The sequence below is a fragment of the Artemia sp. Qi Xiang Cuo genome, chromosome 11, assembly GCF_049724085.1.
Source record: "Artemia sp. Qi Xiang Cuo chromosome 11, ASM4972408v1, whole genome shotgun sequence".
Lineage (NCBI taxonomy): Eukaryota > Metazoa > Arthropoda > Branchiopoda > Anostraca > Artemiidae > Artemia > Artemia sp. Qi Xiang Cuo.
The window spans coordinates 36,007,657-36,019,768 of NC_142804.1; the positions used below are offsets into that span (position 1 = coordinate 36,007,657).

Consider the following 12,112-nt stretch of genomic DNA (forward strand, 5'->3'; position numbering starts at 1 on the left):
GATTCACGCAATTTTTGCAACAAATCAATCATATGCATGAATGTTTTTAGGTTTTTTTTAATCAGTTCAAATTTAGGATAAAACTCAACATGTTCTGCATTATAGGCTTCAGAAACCATTGTTTCAACTAGAAACTTAGCATGAAAATTAGCTGCAATCTGCAAAGTCGGTTTTAACAGTTTTTTGTTAATTTTTATCTTGATTTCTTTAGCTAGATTTTGTTTTGTAGCCGCTAGTTCATTCTCTGTAGCCGCTACTAGTCTACGGAGATCAGCAGTGGGATCTGAGAGTTGGCTATCTGTTACCGAATCTTGCCCTTTTTTTAGAAACTGTCGGTAAACATCAGAATGATTTTTTAGCTCTGGAAACGCATGATTAGCTTTTTTTTGCTTTTTTTTGTTGATAATTCCTTCTCATTGCCATCAAAACTAAGTAATCTCGCGACGGATAGAGCCTGACGGTCGTGTTTTTTGCCGTAGCAAAAACCCACAAATTTGATGTCTCCGGTATTTGTCTTCATAATTTCTAGGATTTGAACCGGTCAAAGGGATAACCCGCACATTTGGGGAGGAACAAATCTCTGATTTTAACGCTAGCCGGATCCATGACGGTAGCAACAAATATAAAAACTCAATAAAATTAGAATTTGATTAGCATCAGATAGAGACGAAAAGAAACTTATCTTTATGTGGGCATGCCCACGGATAGCAGTGGTAATCACCTTATTGATCGGTGGTCCATTGTACCGTGAAGACCTGCTGATTGTTAAAAATCATAGTCTGACATCCAGAACACCATCCACAAATAATATCCAATTTTCTTCACACACCACACTTGGCTATCGTTTCCAGTTTTGCACAACTTCTGTAATCACTGAATTAATTCAAGGTTAAAGAATCAAGTTAAAACAATTCAAAAGTTCAAACAGGTGTAATCCCTTTGAGAGCTAGTTCAAGACTGAATTAGCCTAATTTAATGTGAAGTAGAGAACCTTTCTGATTCAGTAAAGGGGAATATACTTGATATTGCTAGTTCCAAGCTGAAAAGATGTTCCATTTGGCCATCCTTATTTTAAATGATGTTCTGTTGAAGAGCTATCCCACAAACATAAAAATCAGCACCATTAAGTAAACCCATCTTAAAGACCCATTTATATGGCTGGGATATTTAAATCTCACAAATTTGTCAGTTGAAAATTTTATACATAATTGCAATTAGAATAGCTACCAAGTTCGTGTAGCACTTGTTCCATATGCCAGCCCATTCTGCTCGTGCAATATAAAATTAAGAAGTTCCGCCTTTGATGGGCTCAGATCCCACACTAAATCATTGAGTACAGACGGAAGAATAAAATGGGGTTCACTCACAGTCACGGCTCTAAAGTTAAGGTAAAAATCTTCATCTTCAGCTATATCGGTTTCACATGTGTCTTCAGTGCCACACATTTCTTGAATATGTCAATATCTTTCCAATTCAATGGTTGAGAAGGTATCAAAAAGCTTTCACCATGAAAAACAGGTCGAGTGCAGATGGTATATTAGGATATTCAGTTTTATGCATTTCTTTTTTTTTAATATCTTTTTGTGTTCAATAGAGAGAAATAACAGTCATCAGACCGATTTGAAGGTTCCCACCACACCGTAGGGACAGCAAATGGCATAAAGCTTTTGTTGCCTTTCATCCACTGTACAAGCCACATCACAACTGAAACAGCACACGTGAGGAGCCCAACTTGTATCTTGGTCACCAGTTTTGCACCTGAAATACAGAATATAAGTTTTTCCACTTCTTATGATAAATGTTTGCCTTGCGATTTTTATACAAAGTGTCCACAAATGTAAAAAAATTTATCAGTCGTGGTTTTGCAACAACAGAACTTGCCGTTTTTATGTGAACGATTAAAGCACACAACCACGTCGAACAAAGATTGTTTTCTGTTTTGTGAAGCCGGAAATAACTAGATATGGTGGGGTTGCAGGGTTGCCAAGGGTGATTGACGCGGGCATTTTTTATCGAAAATCATGAAAATTGGATGATCCCATTTGTTGATATAAAAAAAAGGGAATTGAGACTTGGTGGGACTTTTTTACTTGCACCTAATTAAAAGAAACTATGGATTGGTTATAAAAATAATAATTTGGTTGGTGTCAGCAAACCATTGTGGACCAGAGTTATATAAAGTCAGCTTTATTGTTTGGTTTGATCAATCTGCGTGATCATTTTGTTCTTAGGGGTGTTTTGTAGGAATAAGCTAGGCGTAGGTTGAGTTTTTCTTCAAACCCTTTTGTTCCGTGACCCTTTTTCCTTTTATTTTTTAAATTTGAAAATGTTACGGAATTTGATTTGCAACGAATTTTCTTCTTCTCTTTTCCTTCAATTTCTGTTTTTGGTGCCTTTTTGGATTCTTTCTCCTGTCAAGTAGCTAGCCATGATTACATTTAATAAATGTTTATTTATCTTTAGTCGCTTGGAAGTGCTCAACAAGAAAGTTTAACCTTGGCACTACATTTAAAAAAATCTATGTTTTCACATTTTTATAGTTTTTGTGGTCAAAATTTTTCTTCCATAGGTGTCATTGGACCAAACTTTTTCAGCGACAAAGAAGTTTCAGAGATCGTTTTCTCCCAATGCTCAGTCATAGCAATTGTGCCTGACGCCTTTGCTCTCACAGCTCCAGTCGTGACCTCGTTGGTAATTGAAGGGAGTCCTGATCTAAACGTGGTACCTTGGGATATAATATCATCCATGCCTTTGCTTGAAACTCTTGCAATTCGAAACAGTGGTGTTAGCTCAGTTGATGGCCTTCCAGGATCCAACTCTATTGTATCTCTCGATTTTAGCCGAAATGGAATCGCAAGTCTGCCGGAATACATTTTCTCCAACTTTAACTCTTTAGCTGAGATTAACTTGTCTGGAAACAATCTTAATGTGCTTCGTAATTACTCATTATCCTTCAATACATCTAATGAGGCTGTAAAGATAAATTTGGCACAAAACTCAGTCTCTGAGATCGACCTACTTGCATTTCCAGGTAATTTCATTTAATTTTATATTAGTATATGTAAAGTGAATGTAAAAAATTCTTTTTTTTTTAGTTGCTCGTTTGGTATACAATTTTCGTTACTTGTTTGTTGTGGTTTTTTTACGAATAGAATTGTGCTAAATCGAAATATGAATTGATCATTTGTCAAAGGAAAAAAAAAAAAAAAAAAAAAAAAAATAAGAAGGAAAAACCATTCGAAAAAAAAAAAACAAGAAAAAAACATTGACGCATTAGGTTTTTAGACTTGGATGTTTAGGTAAAACTTTTGTTTGTAGTGATTTTTGCTCGTTTTAAGCTTCATTTGCATATTTAATTTAAGTTTTACTCGTTTTCAGATTTAATTATTCATTAATATCAGTGCCTGTTGTATGTTTGTTTGCTATGATGTTTTATTTTATTTCTGTTCGTTTTGGGTTTCATTTATTCTTTAATAGTAATTAATTTAAAAAAATTTCTACAAAATAAGTTTTTCAAAGAAAAGTAAAGAACTCCATTAAACCAAAAATGAGCAAAAACAAAATAAACTAATCTACGAAGCTTAAAACTACCACAAATCAGCATCGATAAATAAATGAAATCCAAAACAAACAGAAATTACAATAAATAACCGAGTCAAACTCAAAACAAGCAGGAATTAGCGTGAGTAGGGCTCAAAACCGCTATGCCTTCCCAAGGCCAGAACATTATTTGCACTTTACTAAAAAAATTACAAATGAATATGCATTGTCATTTTAATATACATATGCTGATATTTGTTCCATAAAATATTTGATTTATTAAAGCTATTAAACAAAAAAAACAAGTTTTTTTTAACTGAAAGTAAGAAACGACGTTAAAACTTAAAACGAACAGAAATTATTCCTTATATGAAAGGGGCTGTCCGCTCCTCAACGCCTCGCTCTTTACGCTAAAGTTTTTTATTGTTTAAAAAAATAAGAGTTGTGAGAAAATCAAGCTTCAGCGTAAAGAGCGAGGCGTTGAGGAGGGGATAGCCCCTTTCATATACGAAATAATTTCTGTTTGTTTTCAGTCTTAACGACGTTCCTTACTTTCAGTTAAAAAAACTTGTTTTTTTTATTTAATTTTTGAACGTTTGGAATTAATACAGGTTTTGATGTCGGCTCACCGTAAATGAATAATTAAAACAAAATGTGTATATTACTTTCACTTTTATTTGCTTAAATGGCTTTGTCGAAACTTGTTTAATTTTATTTACGAACATTTTTATTAGTAATCAATATACGTAACTTACAAATTAACTTACGTAACGAACTTCTATATTCATATGTTTTTAATACGTATATTAGGGGGCTCGCCCCCTAGTCAATACCTTGCTCTTTAAGCTAAAATTCGAATTTCGTTCCACTTCTTTAAAAATAACCCCTTAATCACAAAGGCCGTTATTTAGAATAAATAGCTCTTATGAAAGTACTAAAAATCTTTGGCTTAAAGAGAGAGGTATTGACTAGAGGGTGAACCCAATCATACACGTAATATTTTCTGTTCGTTTTAAGTTTTGATGTTACTCCTTATTTTCAGTTGGAAAACTTGTTTTTTTTTTATATTTAATTTCTGACCTTTTTTTAAATAATGCTGGGAAATCCGACGCCCCCTTCATAGCAAGGTCCCTTCCCACATGAAAACTTCCTTCACGGAAAGATCTTCCCACATAACACCCGGCCCACCCACCCCTAATACCAGAAAAAATCCTCCCTGAAAACGTCTGTATATTTCCTAATAACCAATACTATATGTTAACATTGGGTAAAGTTCATAACTTTCAGCCCTCCCCCCGGGGACTTCGGGGGATTAAGTCATCCTAAAGGACATAATTATCATATTTTCAACCATGCTGAACAAAATGGCTATCTCAAAATTTTAATCAGGTGACTTTGGGAAAAAAATGAGCGTGGGAGGGGGCCTAGTTGCCCTCAATTTTTTTAGTCACTTAAAAAGGGCACTAGAAGTTTTAATTTCAGTTCCAATGAGTACTCCCACGATATTCTAGGGCCACTGGGTTGATACGATCACCCCTGGGGAAAAAAAAAAAAAAAAACAACAAATAAACACGCATCCGCGATCTTTCTTCTGGCAAAAAATGCAAAATTCCACATTTTTGTAGATAGGTGCTTGAAACCTCTACAGTAGGGTTCTCTTATATGCTGAATATGATGGTGTGATTTTCATTAAGGTTCTATAACTTTTAGGGGGGTCTTTCCCCCTTTTTTCGAAAATCAGCCAAATTTTCTCAGGCGCGTAACTTTATAAGTTTAGGGTAGGACTAAACTTTATGAAAGTTATATATTTGAATTCAGAATTGAAATCTGGTTCTTTTGATGTATCTATTGGTATCAAAAACCCGTTTTCTAGAGTTTCGGTTACCATTGAGCCGGGTCGCTCCTTACCTACAGTTCGTTACCACGAACTGTTTGATAAAAATGAAAACATTTAGTAAAGCACAAATTATGTTCTGGCAAATTTTACCTTAATAGACTTAGCCTCAATAGTACTATTATCACAGTAGTTTCGGTGATAGTAAAAGTAGTTGCAGTTTTAGTGTTTTATTAGCATTAGTAGTAGCAGCAGTATTGTTAGCGATAGTAGCTTGTGCATATTGTCTTTTGGTCAGTTAAACATCACTTTCATGATGCCCCGGAAGTTTCACCTTGCAAGTTAAGCCGTTCCAAAAATATTGTTGAAATGCGCTTTTGACACCCTTTGAAATACCCTTCGTGTTTTGGGAAAGTAGAAGTCAAACATGCGTACCTTTTCTCAATAATATATACTATATGTAAACAATGCACAAATTGCATAGCTTGCAGCCCTCACCCTGAGGCCTGGGGGAGGGGGCTGACATCGCTAATTGCACAATTACCGAACCTTTCAACAATGCTGAAAAAAAACTGATCTCTTAAAACTTTGTTTGGATGTTCGTTATGGGAAATGATATGCGTGGGGGCGGGTGGTTTTGTCTCAAATCACTTTGTCTCTTAAGAATAGCACTATAACTTCAAATTTAAAATCAAATGAGACCCATCTGAATTTAACACGACCAAATGAGACCCATCTGAATTTAACACGACCTACCATTCTATAAAAACCTTATATGCCCCCAGGGCATAACTTAAAGCCCTTGCCCCAGGGCTCTGGGGGCTTGTGCCAACCCTGGAGACATTGTTATATGTTCTTTGGATATTCTAAACAAAATTGCCCTCGCACAATTTCAATCAGGTACATTCGTTGAAGAGAAGTGTAGTTGGGGGGGGGGGGGAGGGCTAGTTGACCTCCATCACTATTGAATCTTCCTTAAATATAATTTCCAATTTCAACCAAAAGAGCCACCTCTAAAGTTTATACAGTCGTTCTTTCTATAAGGACCCTTAAATGCCCCAGGGGCATAACTTACAACCTTCGCTATCAGGCTCTGGTGGTTTATATCAACCTCAAAAGCCTTGTTATATGATCTTTGGACTATTTTGAGTAAACTGACTGTCTCAAAATACCTATTGGATGCACCTCGGGAAAACACGACGTGTTGGTACGTGTATGGGGTGGGGGGGGGGCAGCTGCACTCTGATCACTTTGACTCTAAAAAAGGGTACTAAAACTTCTGATTACCAATCCAGTGAGTCCCCTCCAAAGCATATACGACCATCTTTTCTATAAGAACCTTATTTGTCCCCAGGGCATAACTTACAACTCTTGCCCTAAGAATTGTAGGGGGGGGGTGTCTTCCTCACAGACATAATTTCCGAAACCTTCAACTACGATGAACAAAATTGTTCTCACCAAACTTTGATTGGAGGTGTTAAGGGAAATGATGAGAGTGGAAGGAAGGGGGCTGGTTGCTCTCTGAAGCATGCTGTCCGAAGTATATACAACCACCGTTCTATAAAAACCTTATATGCCCCGGGGCTCAACTTACAACCCTTACCCTAAGAGCTGCGGGGGTGTCTTCCTCAAATACATAGTTTCCGAACCCTTCAACTGCAATGAAGAACATTGTTATCTCCAAACTTTGATTTGATGTCTTTGGGGAAATGATGAGCTCGGGGGAGAACTGGTTGCTCTCAAATCACTCTTGACTCTTAAAAAGGGCACTATAACTTTCAATTTCAAATCAAATGAGCCACATCTGAAGTTTATACGACCACCCATTCCATAAAAACCTTATATGACCCCTGGGCATGACTTACAACCCTATCAACAGAGCGTTGGAGGGTTGTGTCAATCCTAGAGGCATATTCTTTGGACTATTTTGAGCAAAATCACTATCTAACAATTTTAATCACATTTGTTTGGTGAAGAGGGGTAGTGGGGGAGGGTTTAGTTTCCCTCCATCACTTTTTACCCTGAAACGAGAACTAGAGCTACCAATTATCAACTAAATGAATCTCCTCAAGTCTTTATGCGATCATCCTTCCATAAAAACCGTAAAAGCTACCGGGGTACAATTTACAACCCATGCCCCTAGGCTGTGGGGTTTTTTTTTCGACCCCTAAAGCCTTGTTATATGATATTTAGACTATTTTGAATAAAATAGCTCTCTCAAACTTTCTATCTGGAGCATTTCAGGACAATACGACGTGTGTGTGTGTATGGGGGGGGGCAGACACCTTCCGATAACTTTGACTCTTAAAAGGGGCACTAGAGCTTCTAATTACCAATCCAATGAGCCCCATCTGAGGCTCATATGACCACACTTTCTGTATAAACCTTATATGTCGTCAGGGCATAACTTGCAACCCTTGCTCTAAGGGCTGGGGGGGGGAGGGTTTGTCATCCTCAAAACAGAATTTTCGGACCTTTCAAATACGTTGAACAAAATAGTTATCTCAAAATTTTAATAGGAAGTATTTGTGGAAATAATGGGCGTGGGGGAAGCATTTGCCCTCCAATCACTTTTGAAGAATAGAAAGGGCACGAATCCTCCCAATTTCCATTCGAATGAGCCCTTTTTGAAGTTTTTACGGCAACACTTTCTATAAAAACCATATATGCCCCAAGGGTATAACTTACAACCTTGGTCCTGAGGGCTATGGAAGGGTGGGGGGGGGTTGTCATCCTCAAAGACGTAATTTCCAGACCTTTCAATTACGTTGAACAAAATTTGCAATATCAAAATATTGATCGGAAGTGTTTGGAGAAATAATGAGCGTGGGAGGGGGGCATTCGCTCTTCGATCACTTTTGACTGTTAAAAAGGGCACTAGCCCTCTGAATTTCCAATTGAATGAGCCCTTTTGAAATTTATACGACAACGCTTTCTATAAAAACCTTATATGCCCCCAGGGTATAACTTAAAACCTTTGCCCTTAGGGCTAGGGGGGGATGGTCATTCTCAAAGACATAATTTTCGGGCCTTTCAGCTATGTTGAACAAAATTGTTATCTCATTATTTTGGTTGGATGTGTTTGGGGAACTAATGGGCGTGGGAGCGGGGTTAGTTGACCTCCAATCACTTTCGACTGTTAAGAAGGCACTAGCCGTTTCAATTTCAAGTCAAAGGAGCTCTTTTTGAAGTTCCTACGACACCTCCTTCGATACAAAGTGCCGTGGTCTAAGACAAATTAAACAAAAAAAAAATAATTAATAAATAATACATTGTGCCAACATCCTTCTTTACTTAGGCAACACTATTGCGGGGCCTATGATTTCAGGTCGTTTTGAGTTTGCATTTTTTCACGAATATATTTCTGCTTAAAATGGTTTTTAAATTTTTTTTTTAACCATCTTTTCCGGAAAGTATTTCTAAAATTAATTTCTATTCGTTTTTGATTGCCGAAGTTTCCTATTTTCCAACATTCCCCATTTGAAAACCAATTTTGAAAACGTAAAAACTTATCAAAAATGAATATAAACAAATTTTTATGCGTTTTTCAGGTTTTTTTTCTAGCCTCCCCCCCCCACGAAAAAATACTTTTGTAAAAGCCTACCGAAAAAAAAGTCCTGGGTATGACCCTGCTTACAGCCCTTGTCCAGTAAATCAAAGTTGTCCCCTAAATGAGTAAATCAAAGTATCAAAGGAAAGAAAATAGTTTAGTAACAATAAGCAACTTGCATAATTTACAGCCCATGCCCCGCGGGCTGGAGGGTTAGTATAGTAATTTGGGCTTAGGACTGTTTTGAGTAAAATCGTTATCTCAAAATTTTGACCAGATGCATTTTGGGAAAAGGGGATTGGGTGGCTCGTTGCCCATTGAACACTTTGGTCTCTTAAAAAAAGAATTAGAATCTTCATTTTCCTATCGAATGAACCCCCTCCAAAGTTAATAGGACCACCCCTTCCACAAAAACCTTATACGTTGACAACGGGCAACTTGCATAAGTTACAAACCTTTCCCCAGGGTATGTGGGGGATTTGTCAATCCTTAAGTTATAGTTACTTGACTTCTGTACGAGTTTGAACAAAATGGCTATCTCAAAATTTTGATTGGAGACATTTAGGAAAAAAGGGGGGCGAGGGGCTGGTTACCCTCCGACAACATTTGAATCTTAAATAGGGCACTAGAACTGTCGATACCCAATCGAAAGAGTCCCATTCAAAGTTAATACGATCACCCATTTCATCAAAGACCCTATATATTATTAAATAAAAAGAAAAAGTTTTTTAAACTGAAAGTAAGGAGCGACATTAAAACTTAAAACGAACAGAAATTATTCCGTATATGAAAGGGGCTGTCCCCTCCTCAACGCCTCGCTCTTTACGCTAAAGTTTGACTCTGTCTCACAACTTTATTTTTTAAAACAATAAAAAGTTTGACTTTCTCACAACTCTATTTTTTAAAACAATAAAAAACCTTAGCGTAAAGAGCGAGGTGTTGAGGAGGGGACAGCCTCTTTCATATACGGAATAATTTCTGTTCGTTTTAAGTTTTAATGTCGCTCCTTACTTTCAGTTTAAAAAACTTGTTTATTTATTTAATTTCTGATTGTTTTTTAGTTAATGCAGCTTTTATTTGCATCAAAATTTTACTTTTCTTTTGCTAAATGGACGTCTTTACAAATTAACTTACGTAACTAACTTCTATATTCGTATATTTTTCTTCTGGGAAAAAATACAAAGTTGCAGATTTTTGCAGATATGAGCTTGAAACCTATGTAATAGGGTTTTCTGATACGCTGAATCTGACGGTGTGATTTTCATTAAAATTCTTTCACTTGTAGGGGATGTTTCCCCCTCTTTAAAAAATCGAGTAAATTTTCTCAGGCTCGTAGCCTTTGATGAGTAATACTAAACTTAATAAAATTTATATATTTAGGATCAGCATTATAAACACATTCTTTTGATACATTTATTGACATCAAAATTTCGTTTTTAAAAGTTTCGATTAATATTGAGCCGTATCGCATGTTTTTTTATTGTTTTTTTTATTACGTATATGTTATTACTTATATGAAGGGGTTCTCCCCTTAGTCAATACCACGCTCTTAACGTAAAAAGTTAAAACAATATCTGATACACAACCCCCTGAATCAAACAGGCCGTTTAATTAGACTAGATAACTATTTTTAACGAACTAAAATATACTGGAGCTTAAAGAGCGAGTTCTGGAATTGGGGGAGAACCCCCTCATATAAGTAATAATTTCTGTTAGTTTTAAGTTCTAATGTTCTTTCTTACATTTCAGTTGAAAAAACTTTTTTTTATATAATTTCTGCTCGTTTCTTAAATAATGCTTGGAAATCCGGCGCCCCCTTCATAGAAATGTCCCTTACCCCAAAGAAACATCCTCCACGGAAATATTCTCCAGACTAATCCCCTCCTATAGCCCCCCCCCTCCAGAAAAAATCCTTCCTGAAAATGGTTGTATACTTCCTAATAACCAATAAATAATGCTGGCAAGTCCGGCACCCCCTTCATGGCAATTTCCCTTCCCCCATGAAAACTTCCTTCATGGAAAGATCCTTCCATATAGCCCCCGACCCTCTCCTTCCCCCACCTACCAGAAAAAATCTCCTCTGAAAAAGTCTGTATACTTCCCAATAACCAATACTATATGTTAACATTGAGTAAAGTTCATAACTTTCAGCCCTCCCCCTGGGGACTTTGGGGGATCAAGTCATCCTAAAAGACATTTTTATCATATTTTCGACCATGCTGAACAAAATGGCTATCTCAAAATTTTGATCAGGTGACTTTGGGAAAAGAATGAGCGTGGGAGGGGGCTTAGTTGCCCTCCATTTTCAGGGGTCACTTAAAAAGGGCACTAGAACTATTAATTTCCGTCAAAATGAGCCCTCCCACGATATTCTAGGACCACTGGGTTGATGCGATCACCCCTGGGGAAAAAAAACAAAAAAAACAAACAAACAATTAAACACGCATCCGTGATCTTTCTTCTGGCAAAAAATGCAAAATTCCACATTTTTGTAGATAGGAGCTTGAAACCTCTACAGTAGGGTTCTCTGATACGCTGAATATGATGGTGTGATTTTCATTAAGGTTCTATAATTTTTAGGGGGTCTTTCCCCCTTTTTTCGAAAATCAGCCAAATTTTCAAGTTAGCACTAAACTTGATGAAAGTTATATATTTGAAATCAGCATTGAAATTTGATTCTTTTGATATATCTATTGGTATCAAAAACCCATTTTCTAGAGTTTCGGTTACCATTGAGCCGGGTCGCTCCTTACTTACAGTTCGTTACCACGAACTGTTTGACAAAAGGGAAGCTAGCATAACTTATAGCCCTCGTCCCGAAAGATGGGGGATTTGTCAAACCCAAAACCATAGTTATTTGACGCATGGAATATTAAAAAAATCTTGCTGTCTCAAAATTTTGATTAAATCATTTGAGAAAAAAGGGCGTAGGGGGAGGTTCGTTACCCTTCGTTCACTCTTAACTCCAAGAAAGAGAACTAGAATTTTAGATTTACAGTCGAATGAGCCTTCGCCGAAGTCTATACGACCACCCCTTCAATGAAAAACCGACAACTTAGTAGTAAGAGCATATAAGATTGAAAAGGGACAAGAAAACCTACGCCTGAGGCATGAATATACAGTGTAGTCTAACCGGTGCATTGGCTTGCCGCGGGTAAGTCACCTACTACTTTAAACGATACTTTCCC

At 36.8% G+C, this 12,112-nt stretch overlaps 1 protein-coding gene across 1 annotated transcript in view; it reads left to right on the forward strand.

Annotated features, from left to right (window-relative positions):
* Window positions 1-1,507: 1,507 nt before the first annotated feature.
* Window positions 1,508-12,112, forward strand: part of LOC148946934 (uncharacterized) — a 135,074-nt gene continuing 124,469 nt past the window's right edge. The window contains exons 1-2 of the mRNA XM_089096463.1: window positions 1,508-1,532; window positions 2,570-3,031. Of these exons, the coding sequence (XP_088952589.1) occupies window positions 1,508-1,532; window positions 2,570-3,031 (487 nt within the window). The remainder of the gene's footprint in view (window positions 1,533-2,569; window positions 3,032-12,112) is intronic.